This window comes from Artibeus jamaicensis, unplaced genomic scaffold (assembly GCF_021234435.1).
Source record: "Artibeus jamaicensis isolate MK-2021 breed Jamaican fruit bat unplaced genomic scaffold, CSHL_Jam_final contig_685, whole genome shotgun sequence".
Taxonomy (NCBI): Eukaryota; Metazoa; Chordata; class Mammalia; order Chiroptera; family Phyllostomidae; genus Artibeus; species Artibeus jamaicensis.
The window spans coordinates 27,627,937-27,651,771 of record NW_026521924.1 but is presented as its reverse complement, the minus strand read 5'-3'; the positions used below and the strand labels follow the sequence as shown (position 1 = coordinate 27,651,771).

The window sequence follows — 23,835 nt, the reverse complement described above, 5'->3', positions numbered from 1 at the left end:
GCATTCCTATCTCCAGGCTGACCTTCCCCTTGAACCCTAGAATTGTGTGACTGTCCACTCAACATCTCCATGTGGCTGTTGAGTTTGACATCTAACACTGCCAAAACCAAATTCTCCATCTTCTCCCCCACACCTGCCCCACCCACGATCTTTCCTAACCTAGTAAATTCCAACCTGGTCCTTTCAGGTGCTCAGGCTGAAAACCTCAGGGTCACGATGAACTCTTTCTCTCTTTCACCCCCAGCACTTCAACAAACCCTACAGGTTCTATTGTTAGGTGTATCCACAACAGGCCGTTTCTCCCCATCTGCCCTGGTCTCTCACCGGGACTATTGCAGTATCCTCCTCCCGGGTCTCACCGCTTCTGACTTTACCCCCTTGGAGCCTCTTCCCGTAGAGCAGTCAGAGGGACCCTGCTACGACCTGTCAGATCACATCTCTCCTCTGTTCAGAACGTTCCATGGCTTCCCAGAGAAACAGCCACCTACACAGCTCCCACGTCTGGCTTCTCTCTCTCCTCTAACTGCCTTTCCTACTACTGCCCTCTGCCCCCGGCTTTCTCCACTCCTGGCTCTTCCTGACCCCGAGCCGCAGCACCTGCTGTTTCTTCTGCCCAGAACATAGGCAGGGCCCGTTCTCTCACCTCCTTTAGGTCTCTGCTGAAATGTCGCCTCCTGAGCAAGGTCTTCTCTCACGCCCTGGGGATGCCTGGCCATCACTCCGTCATCTTCCTTGCTTCGGTTTCCCCCACGGCCATTGCCACCATGTGGCTGATGTGGTGTTTGACGTATGGGGGTCTCATGAGCCATCTCTCCTGGCACTAGAATGTCAGCTCCAGGAGGTCAAGGACTCTTACCTGTTCTGTTCACTGTTCTCCGTGCCCAGCACAGGGCCAGGCACGCATGGTGAGGTTTCCTCTCAAGCTGGAGGGACTCATTCCTCCATTGAAGTAATATTTAGGTGCACCTCACACTGTTCTTCAGTGAGGCAAATAAGATTCTCATAGTCCACTTGGCAACACCTGTGAGGTGGCTTGGCATGGATTTAGGGTCAGACATACCTGGATGGCAAAGCTCTGGCTAATTGGGTGAAAGTAGAAGTGACATGTGAAACTTCCATTCTCTTAAAGGGGCCAGGTATCCCCTCTCCTTCCCCCTTTCTCTCCTTCCCCTTTTCTCTTCCTGCTGGTTGGAACATGACCCTAGAGTGGCCATCTTGGAGCACCTGGTGAACACCACGTTAAGGGGGGTGGAGCCACAAGCTGGAAGGAGCCTGGGCCCAAACACCTTGAGGGCTCCATCCTTGCCTTGGGTTCTTTATTCCTGGACTATGAGAGAGAAATCAGCCCTATCTCAAAGAATTCACCACTGCTTGTGTCTCATCACAGTGGCTGTCTTTACTGTAACTAATATAGTGACCTCAATCGGGTTCCTTTCTGAGCCTCAGTTTTTCTCATTGGTAAGAAAGAGGCCATAATAATAACACCTACCAGGAAGGGCAGTTGTGAGAATTTGATGTCACGTCGTAACAGAGCCTGGTGCACAGTGAGCACTCAAGAAACGGTAACAGTTTTTATTAGAATTTTCCCGCATTCAACTAAGGCTCCAGGAGTGGAATTTGCCCAGGAAATTTCAAAGGTAAGCTGGGGCATAAAGGGCTTTTGAAGAGGGCGTGGCCAATTGTGTTTCTGCTGGCTAAAGAGGAAACCGCCAGCTTTCGGTAAGAGTTACCAGTGCGATTGCCAAGTGGCTGGATTTGGACAGCCCTATTTTTGAGCTTTCAGTCCAGGAAAGAAACTGAAAAAAAGAAAAAAATATGTATAAATGTGTGTCCACTATGTCTGTTGAAACCATCTGGCATTCCAGTTGCAGAATTTCAGGCTACACCACCCAGATCAATCTCTGGATCTTGAATAAATTGTAGAATTTACCTTTTCTGCACTAATCTCTTTCTAAACCATTCTCTTAACTTTACCCTCAATCCAGGCTTCATGTTACAAGCCCTAGGTCTTCACCTCAGTATGGTGGACAGCAGCACCCCTCTGCATTTTAAGGGAGAAGTAGAAAGAGGGCGATGCTTTTTTCAAAGAATAGGGTGACTATGGTCATCCAGACTGGGATGTTATTAATAATTATTCTGGGACAACTGGTATAAACCTGGATTGTCCAATACGAGCTAGTGTATTTGGTCATGTCATTAATAAAGGAATTCATTTAAGTGTGTGTGGGGGGGTGGAATCTGTGGGGAAATCTAGGGGAAAGATGAAATATTAGTTAGGATGCTTTTGGCTGCAAGTAAAGGAAACTTGAGCCAAGTGCCTTAAACAATAAAATTTACTTTCTTATACAAAGTTATACAGTTTTATTATTTTCTACAAGAAGTCCAGAGGCAGAGCAGTTCTACAGTTGGTTAATTCAGGAGCTCAGTGACATCAAAGATTCAGGTTCTTTCCATCTATCATTTTGGCATTTTCAACTGGTTAGCAATGCTCTTCTTCATGGTGTCAAGATGGCTGCCACACCTCCAAACATCATGGTCTTACCCAGTTACAATGTTAACACTCAGTTGAAGATCAGGCAGCATTCTAAGCACCTTGGATCTATTAACTATTTTAACCCACACAACAACCCTGTGAGGTCAGAAGTCTTATTGTCGCCATTGTACAGATAGATACATCAGAGCCCAGAGAGATTAATTTGTTTGCACAAAGTCACACACTAAGAAAGTGGTGGGGCTGGGATTTGAACCCAGGAAGCTGGTCTCTACAGCTCCAATAATGTCCAAAGGCTGAAAAAGAAGGCATACATGTCAGTAGCACAATTGGGATTCAAACCGAGGGTCCTAAGCATTTCCTTCAGGTTATATTTCTAGTGGTTTCTGGCAGGAATATGATTTGGCAATGCTCTGGAGCCCTGGTGTAATCTGGTATCTATTTTGCTTGAATCAGACCTTGCACCAGAGTCCTCTAGAGAGATCTGCTCCCAACAGCAAGGCTTCCTTTGGAGAAGTTTTGACTTGAGGATTCGAGGGGTGGCTAAACTAAGACAATTAGGACACACATCATAGTTTGGTCTAAAGAAACGAATCCTGGCCTGCGTGTCTAGCGCTGGGTTCAGTTGTTGCTGTTCTGTCCAATGTCAAGGGTGGAGATGACTGTTCTTTTCAGAAAGTAGCTCTTGGTTCTCAGAATGGAGAAAAGACTCCCTGGGTAGCTGGCCTGACTTAGGGAAGACCTCCTTTGCGTTTGGGAAATGACTGGTAATCCTGGGCCATCTGATTACTCATTTCTCACTGGGCTCATTCAACTTGGGGTAGACCCAAATCACCCTTTGTTTTTCCTTGTTTTATCTCTCTTTTTTTTTTCCTTTTAAGCAGGGCTTGGGAAGGGGGCCTTCAAACCCTGAGCCTGCAGAACCTGAGAACGTTCTGTCATGGAATAAGGAACTGTAGTGTTTCCAAGCAGCATTAATGTCTCCCCTGCAACTAAGAAACATATGCAATAGAAATGAAGTGGTATTTCCCAGTATTTGTGAAGTACATGGCAACAGAAACTCTAAAAGTCGTCCCTGCAGAAGAGAATTTCCCTATCTTTACCATCACCTCTTTTCCCCACTGAGCTGAAAGATTTCCTTTTTTCATTTTTAAAAACTGTTTTTTTGGTGACGGTTTCCCAGTTATGGTCTATTTTAGGCCCTGCCCTGGAGACATACAAGAATCTGAGGGCTCCTTACTGGAGATCCTGGAGAGTATGGGTGAAGGTGACGGGGGAGAAGGGAGGAGAGACAGAGGCTGAAACGGGGGCAGGGAAGGAAAACCTCCCCCAGCCTGTGTTGCTTAGTCATGTTTGTTCAGGGAGTTTTTCGGTGCCAGGAGTAGCTGGGAGATCAGCCAGGCCCTGGAGTCCCCATTGATAACACCAGTGCTGAGCCCCCCTGTCTGAGGCTTGGGACCTAGAGTAGGCAGTTACTTGAGGCAGAGGCTGGAAGGTGCCACCAACCAACCAGAGAAGCTGAAAGGATCTTGCTTGTTTGTTCTGTTTACTAATTGACTGTTGACTTGGTTATTGTCCCTCCCTGCCTGCTCCACACTGGAAGCACCAGGAGGGCAGGAACCTTATCTGTGGTGTTCACTGCTCAGATCCCAGCCTGGTGTGTTGGTGCCCTTGGTAAACACTCCTTGAGTGAAGGACAGAAGGGACTTGCTGTCTTTAATTCATCATCATCTGCCCTCCCCACCCCAGAATAACGTCAGCTCCATGAGGGCCTGACATTGTTGGTCTGGTTCCCTTCTGCAGTCCCCAGATCTCTCTCAATGCCTAGCACACAGTAGGTGCTTATGGCAGGTACTCCTCTCTACAGTCGAACCCCAGGTGGTCCAGGCAGCCAAGTCCCAGGAGATGCAGCGGGACTGTTCTAAGTTGACAGTGACAACTCTACTCTTGGTCAGGGACTATTTAAGGGAGGTCATGTGACCCAGGCTGCCCTGTGAGGTATAAGGGAAATTCTGCCTGCTGGGGCCTTTGGGGAAATTTTTCTCTCTCTGATAAGAGGAGAATCCCCCCCCCCCCTTTTCCTTCTCTTTCCTTTCCTGCTTTAGAGTCATTGCGTTAGCAGGTGATGTCATCACTGTGGCAGCCATCTTTTGAACCTGAGGCTCCACAACCTTGGGAGAAATGCCACCAGGATCAGGATGGCAGGGTCGAAGGATACCTTGGTCCTTCACAATGTCACCAAGTCCTGAAACAGCCCGTGGAACCACTCTCCTTTGGATCTTTGTTAAATAAACAATGTCTTTCTGTTTTAACCCCTCAGTAGCCCATTTTTCTCCTCCTTGCAGCCAAATGAATTCAGCACTCAATCCACGAGTTGAATAAATAAAAGCCTTCACTTATTGAGCGGTTAGTACCCGCTCTAAGCACTTTCCCTGAATTAACTCAGGAATCTGCAACGACCTTATGATGTCAGTACAGTTATTACCCTCAGCTCACAGCTTTGGAAAAGGAGGCGCAGACAGCTTAAGTAATTTATTAAAAGTTGGATCATCTTTCCCTGGTGATGGGAGAATGAGGAGAAATATTCCCACTCACAAATGTGAAATGTTTAGATGGTCTTTTTGGCAGTGCGGGCCAATTCTTGGGTGAAATGTGTGTGTGTGTGTGAAACAAGTTTCTCTGAAGGTGAGGCAAATCTTCCATGGTCACAGCTGAGAAGGAGGACTAACGTTTGTTGAGCACTTACTATGTGTCAAATACTTTGTGTCAGTGGTTCTCAACTGGGGGTCATTCTGTCCCTCGGGGGGACATCTGCAGTGTCTGGAGACATTTTTGGTTGTCACAACTGGGGAGGGAGTGCTACTGGCATCTAGTGGGGAGAGTGTGCTGCTAAAGGTCCTTCAAAGCACAGGATGCTTCTCCACAACTAAAAGTTACCCCCAAATATCAACGGTCTCAAGGCTGAGAAACTATGCTTTGTGTGTTTTGTGAGCCTTACAAAGGCTCCCATTTTACAGACAAGGCAACTGAGGCTGAGAGAGGTGAAGTGTCTTGGCCAAGGTTACCCAGCCAGTTAGATTTGGAGCTGAGGTACAAAATGCAAGCCTGGTTCATTCCAAAGCCAGGATGCGTCCACTATGCACTGCCCTTGTGGTAGACAGGACTAATGAAAAGGTGAGGCAACCAGAGCTCAGAGACATGTAATGTCACATAGCAGAGCTACTCCAGCGACCTCTACAATTTTCTGAGAACCCTGGCAGTCAGCCACATTTTGGACATAATGGACTCCACTACCCAAACCTGGCAGGCTCACCTATCTCACACCCTTTACTCCCTGCCCAAGGGAATTTCACTCACTCAAGGCCCCAGTCAAATGTCATCTTGTCCATGATTACAGTCTACAGGGGGATATACAAAACAGCTAATCCACTTCGGAGATAATGCCATCTCTGGCCAGTGAATAGGGATTGGGTGGACAGGTTGGAGAATGGGGCCTGGCCAAGAGGGCTGTTTATACAGGCAATAATAATTAAGAATAAACACTTATAGAGACCTTTCTAAGAGATAGGCACTGTCCCAAGTACTCCGTATGGATTAACTCCTAACCCTGTGAGCTACGTGCCATTTTTATTCCCATTATATTGAAGAGAACACTGAGACTCTTGAGCCAAGGAAACCAGCCAAAGATCACCCAGCTAGCAAGCGGGGGAGATGGGGTTTGCATTTAAGCATCACACCTTCCTGTGAGGCAGGCAAAGTCACTGTCACACAGAGCAGCCTAGACTAGAAGCCAGATTCCCAAGACCTTATCCGTGGAGGTGGGTGGATGGGAGAAGGGCTCAGGCAGAGCATAATTTCTTCTGGGAAAAGTGGACAGGGTAGGCTCAGCTCATGGAGGCAAAGAAATCCACGAAGAAAGAGAAAAAAGACGAAAGGATGCAAAGAAAAATAAGAGAAGGAAAAGGGAAAAGGAGTAATAGCGAGAACCTCACGTCTTCCTTCTCAAGGTCGTTTGCTGCGTTCGAGGGCACCCAAAGGGCTAGGTGTCCCAGAGGCAACACAACCCGGGTGCGGGCTACCCCTCTTCCTTCCTCCGGCCGGCTTGCTACGGAGCGGCTCCGCAGCCAGCTTTTCCAACTGGGTGTTTACTCAGCCCGGCAGCAGCCACAGCGGCCGGACCTGCGTGCTTGTGCCTGTAAACTCAGGGTGTCGCGCGTGTGTCCGGAGGGAGTGCCGTAGTGGGGGCGCCACGAGTTGGTGCGCTCCCCTCCGAGCTCCGCCGGGCCCCTTCCGGAGAGTTCCTCCTGCCGCAGAGCGGCTGGCCGCCCCGTTCGCGCGGAGTTTCCGACGTTGCCCGCGAGCGCCGCGGTGCGTCTCTGCGGCTCAGCGCGGCGTGGCACTTGGCAGACGCTCCCTGGGAGGGCGGGCGGCGGGGCCGCCGTCTGGGAGCCCCGAAGGCCTCCTCCTCCCGCCCTTGGTCCAGCCTCCGCGCGGTGCCTCCGCCCCCGTCCGGCCGCCCGCCCCTCATCCCGCCTGCCCGCCCTCCCACCCGCCGCGCCGAGCGCCCGGCCAGCGGCTAAGCCGGCGCGCCCCGTCCGAGATGGGGCGCTTGGACGCTTGAGTCGCCGTTCGGCTCGACCTCCGCGCAGGAGAAGTACTGGGTGCCGTGCGGCCGCGCTAGAATGGAGGTACCGGGCAGCAACGATTCCTGCGGCGAGGGGACTGGGGACAGTACCCACTCGGACTCCCGGGCCCCCGGCGCCACTGCGCCCAGCTCCGGTCCTTGCGCTGCAGCCCGGGAGTCGGAGCGCCAGCTGCGCCTTCGCCTCTGCGTCCTCAACGAGATCTTGGGCACCGAGAGGGACTACGTGGGCACCTTGCGCTTCTTGCAGTCGGTAAGTGGCTCCCGGGGAGCCCGGGGAGAGCGCAGCGCTGGGGCCTCCGCGCGGGGCGGTCCCCACAACCTGTGGCCGCAGATTCCGGGGGTCGCGAGAGTCGCCTCCAGGTCGTCCCATGGGGCTCGTAGAGAAGTGAGGAGACCCAGGCTTCTATAGAGCCGGACTGTCTCCTCCTAGGCTGGCAGGCAGTCCAGCCCGCCCCGGGGTCTCCGGCACTCCTGTTTCCCCCGGCACGCTGCCCTTTTGTCTTTTTCTTTTCCTCTCCCCGCCTTTCAAATAGTTTTAAAATTAGTTACATCCGTGAGGCAGGGGCTCTGGGAACCAGGCGCCGGGAGCTTTCGCTCCTTCGTCCACCCCCTCCTCCCCGCCCCGGGGCTTTCTTCGCCTTCGGGTGCACCACGGTCTTCTCATTCAGGACGTACCCTGGGAATGCTAGAGCCAGGGTTCCTCTGTGCCGAGTAGAGTAGCCCAGAGGACGGACAGAGATGGACAAAATCCAAAACCCAGCGGACGGACGGAGACCGACAAAACCCCGGAGTAGGACTGCAGGTCCCCACGCACACGCTTTTGCTGGAGCTTGGGCAGAGTAGGGTTAGAACTCACGACCTGGCAGTCCCACTCTGCCTCCCCCACCCTTATCTCCAAGTTGCAAAACCACAGCGACAGACTGTAAAATAACAACTGAGCGCTATGTGGCAGGTACCTATATGTGTCATTAGAAGGTTTAACCTTCACAAGTGGCTCAGGAAGGAGGGACGATCCCCCCTCCTTTTTTTCAGATGGGAGAGGTTAGCTCCAGAGAGGCTGAGTTACTTGCCCCGAAATCACGCAGCTGGTTAATTGGGGATAGTGGGTTTCGAATCAGGGCAGGCCCAGCCGGTACTGTGCAGGCTGGTCCGATGCTGCATTTCTTCCTTCTTCCTTTTTCTGTGAGAGGGAGGAAGGGGTTGCTTCCCTACTCTCCTAGGAAGTGAGACAAGTGGTGGAGGGGGTGGGACTGGGCCCAGCCTCTCAGAGAGTTAGGAGACTCCAGGGCTTTAATCTCAGTGCCTCCTGCTGGGACCTCATTTACTCCCTTCTCTGCTCTAGGAAGTCTTTTAATCCTGCTTCAGGAAGGGCTGGCGGGGGCGGTGGTGTTTCCTTTAGGGACCTCGGAGCCCTGAAGCTTCCAGTCTCTGGGGGTAAGAGGGAGACTCTGGCATCCGGCAGGGTCCCCGGTAGCTTGGGGGTGTAGCTGAGGCTGTGTGAGGTCCGAGTTCCAGCTCAGGGAGGAGAGAGCCCTTCTCTCTGTGAAAAGAGGTTGTGTGTGTTTGTAGGAAAGGGGGGGGGGAGTTGTACAGAGGCATTGAAAACCATTTGGCTAAAGGACCCTTCTAGAAAGGCCTGTGAGAATAAGGCAGGGTTCCCCCCCCCCCCATCTCTCCCTCTCTCACAGTTAAATAAAAGAATCTGCTCAGTTTGAAGCTGGCAGTTTCTGAATTAAAGATGTAGACAGTCCTGGCATCGGTGAGCAATGTCAAATTCTAGGGAACTCCTCACTTCTCCTTCCGAGCCGCTCCCTGTTCCTCAGTCTGGAAGGAAGAGAGGAAAGCAGTTTTTCCTATTAATGGGAAAGAAAGCCCATGCCCGAGATGGTGTGGTGTGTTTCAGAGCAGATAGACATTGCGTGTGGGTTAACTGTGGTTTCACATTGTCCACGTGTAGAGTCTGAGGAAGCTGGAATAATGGAAATTGATTGGAATCAACCATTCTTCTTGTTAAAGAAACAGGGGGAAAATGGTTTCTCGACTTCCGCATGATCTCCTTGGCACTTTTAATTTGCTGAGCTCATCACTGTCCGTTCTGAGATGAGCTGGTCCAGCTTTGGCGTCTTGGACCGGTCGTGCCACCTGTCCTGGCTTCTGTTTCCCCACCTGAAAAAGAGGGGAGGTCATCCAGGCTTCCTTTCTGCCTTGCCCTTTTGGGTGTCCCTAAGCTGGTGCCAGAAAGGGGCTGATTGTGTAACCCAACCAGCCTTACCTTGTTTGTGAGCCTTGGGAGGTCTGTCTCCTTTTGCTCGTTCAGAAACGGCCCCCGGAACGACCCAAGGCCTTTTCATTTGGAAAGCCCAGGGCTCAGGGCTTCAGGAACTGCTAATTAGGAAGGCTTTCCACGCAGCAGCAGCGAGGCTGGCAGCCCGCAGGTTGTGATTCTCGTCTCTCTGCCCACTCTCTCCTTCCAGCTTTTGTACTTGCTAAGGGATTTTTTTTTTCCCTCCAGCCTCCTGGCTCGGGAGGATGGAAGAATGCTCAGGAATCCCCTCCCTGCTTTTAATTCCATGTGGCGGAGACAGACCTCGAAGGGCTTTCCTGGCCTCCCTGTGTCCTTGGTTTGATGGTTCTGTTGCCAGGAGAAGTGAAGCCTTTGTGTACCCCGAGCATGGTGGGAACTGCAGAAAAGCCAGGTCCAGGTTCCTGCCCTCAAGGAGAGGAGAGTCTCGTGGAGGTGGGCAAAATGGGGGTTTACAGAAATCCAAGTACAAGGCTGGGCTCTGTAGCTAGACGGCTTGGGGTCAAGTCCTGGGGCTCTGTGACCTCAGGCAAGTGGTTTACCCTTTCTCAGTCTCACTTTCCTCATCTGTAAAATGGGGGATGATAATCGATCTTATCTTAGAGGGTTTTTGAGACTGTGAGTTACAGAAATATATAGAAAGCACTTGGAACAGGGCCTGGCAGGCAGTAAGGTATAGGAGTATTAGTTATTATCATTACTATAATGATTGAACAAGTGAGGCAGGGGATTAGGGTTATAGGGTTCCAGCATCCAGGGAACAGGGTGTGTCTGGGAGGGCTGCCTGGGAAAGCGGGTCTGAGTCAGCACGGAAAGGAGGACAGGGGCTCGGGAGGGAATTTCGTTTGACAGTGTGAAGTGGCCACCGGAACCCGTGGTTTTGTTGGGTTCCGGGCCTGGCACTCCGTGTTTTCTCCAGGATCTCTCTCTTTTCCCACTTCCTTCGGGAGATAGATTGCACCCCCTTCCCCACCCCCAAGGGGGGCTGACAGCTTTGGTGCCGTGTTTTGTGTGTGTTTATTTGAGACAGGGAAAGGCAAGGACAGGCCCCTTGTTAAGGTGCTGGATCTCTCTCCAGGGACGCCACAGGGGTTGTGAAAGCAGTCGCCCCGACGTCTGACTCTGAGTGTGGGGTCTGCACAGTTAGAAGCCCCCGCTGTGCCCAGTGCTCCCTGGGTGCTCTTGGGCGTGTTAACGATAATGACAATGATAGTCATGACAGCATGGGAGCCGACCCTCATTCATCACTGGCTGCTCTGAGCACTTTGTACGTATCAATCCAGTTGGTCTTCCTCATCCCTAGGAAGGGGGTGCTGTTGTGATCTCCACCGACAGATGAGGAAACTGAGGCCAGTGTCGTTTCCATGAGCTTTGCTGGGTTACGGAGGCAGCATTTTGCCAGTGTTTGATCCCAGGCTGCCACCCCCTGAACTCGCGTCCCTAGCCACTTAGCCGCCACGTGCTTTATTAAGGTGGCAAGACTGGAATTCAAGCCTGGGTCACTGTGACCCTGACCCCTTGCCTGTGCTTCCTCAGTTACTTCCCCTCTGTGATTCCTTTTCTCTCTTCCGCAGAATGGCTGGAACGGTAGGGGAGTGGAAATGCCAGGCCTCCGTGTTCCTCCTCTGTGTTCCGGGACTGTGCTTGGTGTGGGGGTTGAGTGTGGGGCTCTGGAGCCTGGCTGCTGGTGTTCAAATCCTGCTTTACCTCACATGGACTGGGCAGGTCACCAGTCTGTGCTGTGCCTCGGTTTCCCCATCTGTACAAAGGGCATATAGCAGCACCTGCATCATAGGGGTGTTGTAAAGTTCGAATGAACCTGAAGTTAAAGCTCTTGAATTGCTCCAGGCACATAGTAGGTATTTAGAATGCTATGGTGGCTTTTTTTGGGATTTGCAGCAATGTGGGGAGGTGGTGGATGAGGTGTTTGGTTTGGGGCTCAAAGTCTTGCCCCCTAAAGAGGAGGCTGAGTGAGCCTTGGGCCCACCTGCTTCTTGGATGGGTTGGTTTGGGGTCCTTGCCTGCAAGGAGGGAGCCCTCAAGGGCAGGTCCAACTGGTCCTGAGAGTGATGGGAAGAGAGGGGGAGCCTGGGGAGATGGGCAGAGAGACTCCTCGGTGGGGGTTGGTCAGCAGCTCCCTAAAGGGCTCCCCAGGGCTGAGGATAGAGACGTGCCACTCGCAGGCACCCAGAGGGTCTGCCCTGCTGGCTGGGCTGGGGTCCCTGAGGATCAAGGGTGTGAGCAGAAGGCTCCCAGAATGCTTTCAGTGGTTCTGCTTTTCGGGGGTGGGAGACCAAAGCTTTTCTCCTCATGGGAGCTCTGCTTGCCAAAACAAGAAACTGTGGTTTTGTGTCGTCACTATTTTTTTAGGTTTTTTTTTTTTTTTTTAAGTGTTCTGTGCTCCTAGTCTGACACTTGGGGGCAGTGCTGGGGGAGGGGCTGGGGGGCACGTGTTTTCATTCGGCCATCACTGAAACAGATGATGTGCCCTGTGACTTGGAGGGTTCTCATGAGGTTGTGTTGCAGAAAGTAGGATACTAAGAAGTGTGTGCGCGCACGTGTCTGTGTGTGTGTGTGTGTAACTTTGGGAAAATAAACAACCGTAATACACACGTGAATGTTGTATGTATAACATTACAGGAATTTAGGGGAAAGGCTGGACAGATGTGAGTCTTGTGCAGAAAGGCATGCAAGAAGATAAAAAAAATGTACCAAGAAATCCTGTTTGTTACACTCTTTTCATAGAAAATGATGCCTATGTATGTGCATGTATTTTTTTTCACAAAATTCCAGTAGAAAGAGTTGTATTTGCAGCAAGACTATTAGATTAATGTAATGGCGATAGTAATAATAATTTGTCAACACTTACATAGCGCTAAATGTTTGCAAGCCCTGTGTAAAGTATTCTCTGGGTATCCACTCAGAATTTCCAGGTATTGTTATGCTTCCCATTTTAAAAAGGAAGTGAAGGCACAGAGAGATCAGGTCAGTTTCCCAAGATCACACAGCCTGACGTAGCTGGGATTTGAACCCAGGTAACCTGGGCCTCGTAGCCCGCATTCTTTACTGCTACTTTGATCACGATGCCTTTATGACCAAGGTAACTCCGGACTGCCCAGGTGGGCAAGAATTAAGCCGTAAGGTCCAAATTATCTGAGCTTTGGGATACTCAAGCGCCTGGACCAGGCCACTTTGTATGGGGCTGAACATGGTCAGGAAGTCAGCAGAAATCTTTTGATGATAAAATCCTGTGTCAACAGGAGCTAGTCCCATCTTTTGTGCATCGCAAATGAAGCTGTGAAAAGGTGTAAAACCATAAAGAAATTAAAGTTGCTTTTCTCAGTGTGCTGGGATTTATGGAGCGCCTGCTTGTATATTCCAGGTAGTGTTCGTGGCCAGGAAAATGCAGCCATTCCCTACGTGAACGTGGTCCCTGACCTTATGGGAAGGGTGACCCGCTGGGGAGACTGGAACCTGTGCATTTGAATGCGTCTGGTGTTTGCCCTCATAGCCATTTACTTATCTGCCACCTTAAGAAGAGATGGATGGGGGTGGTCCCTGGCTCTTGGAGGCTCCAGGGCACCCCTGTCTTAGAGAGTGTCCCATTTATCAAGCCAGTGAGCGGAAGACCTTCTGGGCTTGGGGCCACTCCCTGTGATCAAGAAACCCACTTCCTCTTTTCTGCACAACGCCCCCCTCTAAGGTTTTCACAAGAGTCAGGTCTGCGAAGCAGGCAGGCCACGCCTGGCGGCAGAGCTTGACCTCTCAGGTTCTTGTGGTTTCTCTCCTTTTTTCCCCCCAACTGACACAGGCATTCTGGCTGGAACCCTGGCGGGAGGTGGGTGATCAGGATGGGCTTCCCTCAAATTGGCAAAGCCCCCTGGCTTTGTTCCCCTGGCACAGGGTGAGGTCAGAGCCGAATCTGGCTTCAGCATTTAGGAGGAGATAGAACTTGAGAGTAAGCGAGGGGGTTTGAGTCTCCCTGTTTTGCAGGTGAGACTCCCCTGGAGCGACCCCTTGAAGAAGTTTTGGTCTCTGGAGGGAAGTGAACTCTGGTCAAGGGTAGTGGCCCTGCAGCTGTGCAGGGCTCCCTTCCAAAGGCTCTAGGGGAGGGCTTGGGTGGCCCACGTCCTTCTCTGGGGACTGGTGTTTCCGTCCTAGCAGCTGGTCCGGGCTGAATCCTTCCATCTTTCAACCCTCAGCACTAGTGACGCCCTGGGGTAGCATCACCCTGTTGTGGGGGCTGTCCTGTGCTCCGCAGGGTGTTTACCAGCATCCTTGGCCCCTACACACTAGATACCAGTAGCCCCTCCCCCCTGCAGCTGGGACAACCAGATATATTTATGTGTTTACATAATTAGCATGACACTGTTTGCTCTTTTCACCCAGTAGTGTGTCTTGGGTTCATGGTTAAGCGCACAGACCCTAGAGACAAACGACCTGGGCTCGAATCTCTGCCCCTGTGTGACCTTGGGCAGGTCCTCTTGCCTCTCTGAGCCCTAGTTTCTCCACCCGCACAATGGAGATGACCGTGGTCCTCCTAGGGTCACTGTGAGGAGCGCGGTCATTCACGTGCCTGGCACAGCCAAGCGTTCGGCCAAGGTCAGTCTCACCCAGGACCTGCTGTCGCCGCTCCTGTTCTCCGAGACGAAGCCCCCGGGAAGAGGGGACGCCCTCTAGCCTTTCAGCCCTGGGTGATTTTTAAGGTTATTTCCCCGGCTCCTGGAGGATCAGAAGGGGATCAGGCCACCCCTCTTTTGTCTTGTGGTCAGACACCCAATCTGTGTTTATCCGCCCAGTTCCTTCCCCAGGGTGGAACTGACAGATGATCCCTTGATCGCGGGCCAGGGGAAGCGAGGCTATTTCAGGCTGGCAGGACTAGGGCCATGCAGGCTGGTGGAGGCAGGTGGCATTGGCCACCGGGATCTGGGGTCTTGTGCAGGGGTGGGGGTGTGGCTTCTGGAAGGAGCTGCTCTCAGGGGGAGCAAGGTCAGGGTCACAGCAGGGTGTGGGCAGCTGGTACTTTCATTCACGAATTCACTTACTCACTCAGTAAGTGGACCTGGGGTGTGTACCATGTGCCAGACACCGGGCCAGTGCCAGCATGTGGCCAGGACAGGATGGTCAAAGTCCCTACCGTCATGGAGTCTTCAAATGTTACAAAGGGGCCACTTGAGAAAGTGACAGGAGGTGTATTATTACCATAGTCCCCTGAGGCCCTACTTTGTGCCAGGTGCTGTGCTGGGTGCCTTGTGCGGGTGACCTCTCGGAGCCCCTGCAACAGCCCTCTGAGGTAGACTGATGTCATCATTGTACCTGTTTTGCAGGTGGGGAAAATAAGGCCCAGAGAGGCCGAGTAACTTGCTCAGGCCCACACAGTTGGGGAATAGATGCATCAGGAAGGAAGTAAAATGTCCATGACAGGGATGATGGCAGGTATTGAGGAGTGGCCAGTGGAGGCCTCTCTGAGGAGGCGGCCTCCGAGCTGAGTCCTGGGGCAGAGAGGGAGCCAGCTGTGGACAGAGCTGGCAGAAGCGTGTCCAGGTAGATGGAATAGCATGTGCCAGGGCCCTGAGGCAGGGCTGTGCTCAGCGTGTTTGAGGAACAGCGAGAGACTAGGGTGGGTGGAGGGGAGAGTGGGGGAGATGAGGTTGGCGCGGGTGCTGGGGGCAGGTGGCATGGGCCTCAGTAGTAGTGGGGTGAGGAGCCCATGGGGGTTTTCCTTGGGGGTGTGGCATGGTCTCACAGTGCACATGAAAATCAGGACTGGACAGTGGCCTTCCTGAGGGCCCTGTGGCCTCTCCTGCTCGCGGTCTGGACACCCATCCAGAGAGGGGACTGCATTCCTCCCTACCCAGGCCAATTCCCGGTTTGCTCCCAGGCTTCTGTGGGACCCAGGGCCGTCTCTGTCCCCTTCTGGATCTTAGCATCCTGTGGGTGCTGAGTCTGAGCCAGCTGACCACACCTGGGGAGGAGTCTGGGCCCCTGTTTGTGGCCTGGGTATGGACAGGTTTGACTTTTGGCCACTGGTTGGAAGGGCTGTTGATGTGGGTCCCTGCTTCCTGTGAGGGAGGAAGGCACCCCTTGTTTTCATTTCAGGAAACTCATTTGCATGATTAAAAACTGTTTGATGGCACCTTTGACTCCACCCTCTCCTCTGGGCCAGCAGAACAACACTTTCCACCACATTAGCTCTCGCCTCTGTCCCTCACCAGTATCTTTTTCAGACCTACCCCACAGTGGCCGTAAGGCACAGGAAGGTTCAGTGGCCTGCCCGAGGGCACGGTTGGGAAATGACCAGGGCTGCTGTTGTCACCCTGGCCTGGTTCATTCTGTTCCCCGTTCACAGCCCCAGGGCTCCAGCTAACACTCAAGGCAGGTCTGGCCCCACCCGGCTCAGAGCACCCCCCCTCCTCGCACCCCACTGGCTCTCAAGGCCTGTGGAGTAAAAGCAAAGCCCTTACTTAGAGTGGCCTAGAACAGCCCTTGGCCTCAGGCAGCCCAGGATGACTCTGACTGCGGCCCAACACAAAATCGTACGTGTACTTAAAACATTACCTAGTTTTATTACTTAGGTATGTACTTTTCTATATTAGTGATGACAAACTTGGGACCTGCTTGATGATTTTAAAAGATTAGCGAAAGGGCCGCTGCATAATTAGGGTTATTATGTGAGGACTTTTTTGCTTCTCCGTGATGGTGGATATCGCAAAAATTATGCACAAACCGTTTTTTGGGCTCATCAGTTTTCATTAGTGTTTGTGTATTTCATGTGTGGCCCAGGCAACTCTTCTTCCACTGTGGCCCAGAGACGGCAAAAGGTCGGACACCCCTTCTCTCCTAGAAGGTCTTGCAAGATCTGCCCCGGTGGGTTCGCCTGTCTCCTCCTTTGTTACTGTTTTCTTTCCCCACACAGTTTTTTAAAATTGAGATATGAGGGACCCACCCTAAGCCTCACTTTGTCAAGATGTGTGATTTTGTATTCACAAAGTTGCGCAACCCGACCTGCTGTCTAGTTCCAGAATCTCCTCTTGCTCTTACTCACCTCCCTCATCGCCTCTCAGCCACATTTGCCCTTTTTCAAATGCATCAGCCTTGCTTCTGCCTTGGGGGTCTTCTTACTTGCTCTGCCTGGAAGGTTCTTCTCCCGGTGCCCCATGGCTCACTCCTTCAGGCCTTGGCTCAAAGTCCTGTCCTTGACAAGTCTTCCCTGACCACGCCCCCACCATTGAGAACTGTGCTCCGCCCCCACCTCTCCACTTCCTAGCTCCTTTTCCTTGTTATTTTTAATTCTCTTTGTTTCTCTAGCACTGAGAACAATGCCTAGCATATAGTAGGTGCTCATTAAATATTTGTTGAATAAAAAAACAATGTTCTCCTCTGTAGTTTTCTTCCGAAATGTGCTTATCTTGGTTTATATAACTGGTAGGTATTTTCTCCCCGACTTCTGGGGCCCTGGGACCCAGATAGTCTGAGGTTTCCTAATATCACTCAAGGCGAGGCTGAGGGTGGGCTGAGGGGTTCAGCGCAGGAGAGTTTTCTGCCATGTTTCTGTCGTGCTTGAGCCATGGTCAAGCACCTAGCATTTGGCCCAGACTGTCTGCCTCTTGGTGGCCCTGTGGCCCTGGGAAAGGAGCTTTTCCTCTCTGGGCAGGCCTCAGTTCTCTCATCTGCTCACCACACTGACCTCATCTCCCCAAGTGCCCCTTATACTTTCTTTTTGGTCTTGAATGCGGCCAGGCTGGCTCCAGCCTCAAAGCCTTTTCACTTGCTGTTGCCCTCAAGGTTGTCACGACACCTTGACCTGTGCTTTGCGTCTGGTGCCTGTCCCTACCTTTCAGCGTCCCTTCCTCAGAGAGCCTTCCCGTCACATTCTCTCCATCGCCACACATGCTCTTCTTGGTACCTGCTGCTCTCTGAAATTACCCTGTTTAGTTGGTCAGCGTCTGCCTCCCCCATTAGAATGTAAGTCACATGAGGTCAGGACCCTGATAAGCCCCAGCACCTGCTGGATGCTCTGTTAGTATTGGTCAGTGGAGTAAATGGGTAAGTGAAAGGGGCGCATGTTGTGAAAGACCCTCCTGGTTCCTGCTGTTTCCTAATGAGCAGCCTTGACTTTGGGGAACGTGGGCCCCAGTGTGGGGAGTGGCTGCAGACGGGCGTCCTTGGCCTCCTGCCCTTACGGCACAGGGAGCTCTGTGTGGTCCCCGTCACCAGCTGTTGGCCGGCCAGGTTGTTGACTTGGTGGGTTTGGAGATTTATTTCCCCTTCATCGCGAAGGTCGTAAATGCAGCGGGGGAGCACGTGTCAAGGTGCATTTGCGTTCAGTGTGTGTGTTCAGTGGTAGGAGCTCTCATGGGCCCAGGAGCAGGGACGTCGTGTGGGTTGTGCGTGTCTGCACATGGACCCCACACTCCAGTAGACCGGATTTATAGGCAATTCAATACATCGTTTTCAAAGTTAATGTTTGATGACTTTTTCCCTTTTTGTTGAGTCTATTGGAGTGACACTGGTTAACCAAATTATGCAGGTTTCAGGCACACGATTCCACAATGCATCATCTGTCCACTGTATGGTGTATTCACCACCCCAAGTCAAGTCTCCGTCCATCACCATTTATTCCCCATGTCCTTCTCCACCTCCCCACCATGTATACTGAGCTTCCTGTATACCTTTCACCCAGGTTCACCCAGTGTTGGCCACTGGGTATGTTTGCTTTATCAACCCTCCTACTTGTCTCCACCCTGCCACACACACACACACACACGTATTTATCCTTATTAAATCGATCCATTTGAGAGAAATTGAAGACATGATGCCCCTAAGTAACTCAGCACATATCTCCTAAGACCGTAGGTAGTCTCTTAAATAACCGCAGTGCAATAAACAAAATCAGGACATTTGACATTGATACTCAATTACATAATCCATAGTCTGTATCCGGATTTCACCTGTTTTCCCAACAACCTTCTTCACGCCTGTTCCCCCACCCCCACTCCCACCCCCAGTCTGGGGTTCAGTCCTGGACCGCGCACCGTATTTAGTCTCCCTGTCCGGTGGTTTTTGGCCGCCTGTGTTTCTTAGCACCAGTGCTGCTGGTGGAAATTCTCCGCCGAGATGCGGCTCTGTCACTGCGTATCCTGGGCCGCCATTTATCAGCTCCGTGACCTTGGGCAACTGACTCTTGGGCCTCGGTCCCCTCATCTGTGCAATGGGGAAATCTCCATTCCCACCGCACAGGCTCGTTTTGGTCTCCCACACTTTTCTCGAGCACCTGCTGTGTGCCGGGCCCTGTTGTAGATGTTGGGGATACAGCAGGGCAGGGCAGCAACACATCAGAGCCCTGGGGTGCAGGCGGGGGGGCGTCCACCTCTCGGAGGCCGCTCGTTTAGGTGGAGTGAGAGCTGGGCACAGTGCTGGTTGCTAGGGATGCCTGCCATGCACCACGTGTCTGCTGTCGCTGTGTTCGTCATAGGATGTTGGGCAAGTGAAGACGAATAAAACGATCTCACCTTTCCAAAGTGAAGCCACTTCACCTTTCGGTGCATTTCTGCCTCATTGTTTCATCTTACCCGGGGTGTGATCACACTGCACACGATAGTGTGTCTTGCTCCTCTTGTCCCTCCTCTGCCCCTTCCTCGTGTGCCTCTAAGCACTCCTCATCACCAACCCTGGGTGGCTTCATAACGAAATATAGGGCTTCTGGATCCCTGCGTCTAGTTCAAATCCTGGTTACTTATTGGCTGTGTGACTGTGGGCAAGAAGCCGCTTTACCAGTGTGTGCCTCAGTTTCCTTAATAATAGTGCCACAAATAGTGCCTAACTCTTAGATTGATTAAATAATAACAGTTGTTTAATCATTCCTCTTATATTGGGCAGATGCCCAATATGGTTTTCAGTTTCTCAGAGTTACAGACCATGTGCGTTTTTGCTTCAGCTGCCAGCTCTTTTATCAATTTTGGGACCGAGGGCTGAAGAAACGTTGGCTTAGGACCTTTTGGTCCTTACTAACCCAGATAAATCATTAGCATCTGGAATCCCAAAATCAGGTTGTCAGAGCTGCGGAAGACTAAGACATCGTCTCATTGGTTCGTCCAGAAGGGGAGCCGGAGGCTCTGAGCCAATCGGTGACTTGGCCGAGGCTTCCCAAGTGAGTGTGTGGCTGAGATGGAGCTCGACTGAAGGTCTGCTGCCTCCCGCACCTCCTGGTGCCCTGCTGTTCTCCACTAGCTGAGATGCTTGGGAGGACAGAGGGAGGTTTATCTCATATTCAGAGGAGTCCGGGGGATTCTCTGGGCCCAGGAATTTTGTGTGTCTCTGGGAGACATTATTATCAGATTCTTTGACTACTGTGACCATAAACGGGGCGTGTGTGTATTTTAGTATCATTCATGGTCTGTGAGTCCCTAGCACCCTGGGTTCCAAACCAGGGGTCCTTAGGCCAGCAGCTCAGGCCCATAAGTGGCTTTTGTTAGGCCCCTACAGTGTTTTCAAAATTTTTTTTAGTGCCAACACTGAAAAATTTGAAATTCATACAAAAGAAATTTCATACACAAATCTGTATTTCTGGCTTCTTAAATAACCAAAAGATTTGTTTATATCAAGCTTGTATCCTTAAAGTAAACATGAGGCTAGTGCTGAATAACGGCTGCCTTTTCTAGACAGGGCTTCCATCTTCAGTTGGCCACAGTCTCCACCCTTCCCTATTATCTCTGACATTTAAACCAAACTTGGGTTGCCACTTATCATCATTGTGCTTGTCCTCGTATTTTTTTTTAAATCCTCAACCAAGGATTTGTTTATTGAATTTGAGAGAGAGAGGAAGGAGGTGGGGGTGAGATAGAGGAAGGGGGCGGAGGTGAGAGAGAGAGAGAAACATTGATCTGTTACCTCCTGTACACACCCTGACCGGGGATTGAACCCGCAACCTAGGTTGTGCCCTGGCTGGGGGTTGAACCTGTGACCTTTTTTGGTGTCACGTTCCAACCACCTAAGCCACCTGGCCAGGGCCGCTGTGTTTTTTTTTTTTTAAGTTATTAGAGTTAAGAAGATAACAGCAGGCAAGGGTTCTTCTAACCCTTGTTTCTATCAAATGGAAAACCGGAAGCCAGATCAAGAGGGACACGTTTTAGTAAAAAAAGGTGACAGGTCTCTTTGGAAAAAAGATGTTTAATAAACAAAAAATGTGTTTAACAGAATTGTGTTTAGTAAGCAAAAAAGTGTCTTTCCCCTCCCCCCTCTCCTGCCGGCACCTGTGGGCATTTGCGTTTGAGAAGCGTATTGAGTGTGTGCGTCGTCCTTCTGTTCTCTGAGATGGGTGGAGGGGGAGAAGGCGGTTCTCCCTTAGAAAGGGTGATTTGTTACCCCAAATTCCACTTCCTGTGGTCTGTGGGCAGTCACTGCCTTTTCTTTTTCCAACATCAGCTGTAGGGCTGGAGGTTCCCACGTTCGCCTGTTGTATTTCCTGAATCTTGTTCTGTACTTTGCGTTGGGAGACCTTGGGGTGTGGACCCCATACAAGAAGTGGCCGGTTCCTGCAGGGGTGTGGGATGGTCCCTCCATCTGGGCTGGGGCCGTTGTTGGATTGTAGGACCCTGAGAACATCACAGTCAGGCTGGGTGTCTTCCTGAGCTTGCTCAGCCCAGTGGGGACCTCTCCCCGGCCTTCTGTTAATCTAGAAGGTTTTGAAACAACAGCAGCAGCAAACAACAACAACAACAACAGCAACACAGCTGTTGCTGATGAAATTAGTGAGAGCTGGAGGTCAGGAGTCTTTGGTCACAGGTGACAGGAAGCCCCACCCAAACTGCCTTAGGGAAGACGGGGATTGGGAACTGTGTGGCTTTTCTTAAGGAAGAGTCTGGTTTGTTGTCCTCTGATTGGCTGCCTTGGGTCCTGCTCCCATCCCCAAGCAAGTCACTGAGACCCTGCCTGGCCAGGTCTGGGTGAGGGGCCCACTGAGCCATATGGCAGTAGGGGAGTGGTGGATCCCGGGAGGAAGCCAGCCCCCAGGGTGCCGGGACTGGAAGAAGGATGGGGAACCAAGAGGAGCATCTCTTCTCTACGTCGGTACCTCCATCCCAGACTGGAGGCCTTTGCCACTGCTCCAGTCTTGGGTCCCAGGGGAACCCACTCATCACCTGGCCCACTGCTGTGTCTCACATTTTTCCCAGTCCTACCTTCAAAGCTTTGCTCATATCCTGCCTTCCCAGGAGGCCGTCTCTGATGATTCCAGCTCTTCCCACAGGTCTAATAATAGCACCAGTGTCCACACGTGTGAGCTGCTGTGCTCCGTGGACATGTCCCAAGCAGTGTAGCCTTCCAGGACCCTGATGCGGAAGGTGTTTCTATGCTGCTTATTTTATAGATGAGGAAACAGAGGCTCAGAAAGGTTCAGTAACCCGCCCAGGGTCACACAGCATCCTTCTCTCTTATTGGCGACTTCGCTGTGAGTGTTCGGGTTTTCTTTCAGCCACTAGGCTCCTTCCAGATGTGTCACCCCAGGAAAATGACTTAACCTCTGTGTCTGGGGGAAGAGCACTCTAGGCACAGGAAACAGTCAGTGCAAAGGCCCTGAGGCAGCAGCATGTCTCAGGGAGACAAGGAGGCCAGAGTGGCTGGCGCTGAGTGAGCCAGCAGGAGAGTGCATCGAAGTCTGGTAGGTAACAGTAGGGGCGAGGCGGCTGGCGGGAAGACTATGCAGGGCCCGTGGGCCATCATGAGCACGCTGCACTTTATTCTGAGGGAGATGGGAGCCCTTGGAGCTTGTGGAGGAGGGACAACCTGAACTTAGTTTTTGCAGGACCCGCCTGGCTGCCAGTGGAGAATGGATTGTGGGGGGCCAGGGTGGAGACAGAGGGAGGAGGCTGCCCTGGTGACCCTGGTGGAGCAATGTGGTGGCTGAGGTCTAGGGTGTGGTGCACGTGGTTAGAAGTTCGTTAACTGCTCCTCTTTAGTGCTGCTGTGTTACTCATTAGCTGTGTGGCCTTGGGTCTTGGCTTCATCGCACTGAGGCCTCAGCTTTCTCACCTTTAAAATGGGGTTAAGGATGTTACCTCTCTCACTGGGCTGTGGGAATGAGTTGCATGAGGTGACAAAGGCACCGTGCTTCCTCGGAGTGTCGGGCCCATTGTGAGTGCTCAGCAGGTATTTGTGGAGTGAACCAGTGAGGGAACGACAGGGAATTCGGGGCACTCCAGCTCTTCCCAGGGCATCCATCCCTGCGGTCAGCCCCCGAGTGGGAAGCATCCTGTTCTCCCCTCCCAGTACCCCTCTTCCTCCCCACACATGGAGAGTTGAATGAACAGAACCCAGAATGTTCTGGCAACAGTCGCTCCCTCTTCTAGTGACAAAGGCGTCTTTGTTAGGCCTGGGTGTGAAATCCATTTCAGAAATGAGGATGGTGCAGGCGCAGGAGTCAGCTTGTGAGGATGGGGAGGGGCCTGGGAGCAAGGCTTCTCAGGGCCCTTTAGATGGACAGCCTGCTCCCCCACAGTCCCTCTGTCCTCATTCGGGTCCAGAATGCTCTTGAATTGGTTCTGTGGAATGAGAATGTGGACACGCATTTCTGCTGAGTAGCCGCATCAGTCCACATTACCTTCCATAGCGTGACACTGTCTCACACACACACACAAAGTGATAGTACCCGGTGCTGGTGTAGCTGCTGGGAGACAGGCAGCTTCCTATGATGCCGGCAGGAGTCCTAATGACTGCTCTCTATTGGGAAAAATAGTCTGGCAATGTCTTTAAAAGTAACACCCCCCGCCACAATACCCTTTGATTCAGTTCCTTTGAGAATCTCTCAAGAAAAAAAGGATGTGAAAATTTAAGTTACAAAGGTGTTATTCCAGCTTTGTTTATAACAGCCAAGAAAGAAGAAAAAAAGGAAACCACACAGGTATTTAATTCATTAGCAGAGAAAAGTCTAAGATTGTTGTTCATTTATGTGTGGGGATATCACGCAGCTGTTTAAAGCAATGATTTTCAACTGGTATGTGGCGGTGCACCGGTGTGCCACAAGAAGTTTTAAAACATGCAGTACCTGACTGTTTTAGTCGGGGGCACTGACCTCTTTTCCTTTAGATTGTCAACTGTGATGACAACAGCTGTCTGATGTGAACGAACCAAAATTATACCTATTTTTTGTTAGATCGGCAAAAAAAATATAGCATATTTTGTGCATCATGAGATGAAAAGCGTTAAAAATCACTGGTTTAGAGGAATGAGGTCGATCTCATCTCTTGACGTGAAAGACTGTGCGCGCTGCACCATTAAACAAGAGAGGTTAAGTTACGAGTTCAATGTCGAGTGTGGTCCCAGTTTTGCAGAAAAATAAGAACGGAAGGACTCTCTCGGTAGGTTTCCTGAACGTCGAGAAAAGAACCGTGCAAGGCACAT

At 51.6% G+C, this 23,835-nt stretch overlaps 1 protein-coding gene across 1 annotated transcript in view; it reads left to right on the top strand.

Moving 5' to 3' along the window:
- The first annotated feature begins 6,945 nt into the window (after nucleotides 1-6,945).
- PREX1 (phosphatidylinositol-3,4,5-trisphosphate dependent Rac exchange factor 1) overlaps nucleotides 6,946-23,835 on the top strand; it is a 165,814-nt gene continuing 148,924 nt past the window's right edge. Inside the window, exon 1 of the mRNA XM_037164642.2 lies at nucleotides 6,946-7,386. Coding sequence (XP_037020537.2) covers nucleotides 7,174-7,386 — 213 coding nt within the window. The 5' untranslated portion in view covers nucleotides 6,946-7,173. The remainder of the gene's footprint in view (nucleotides 7,387-23,835) is intronic.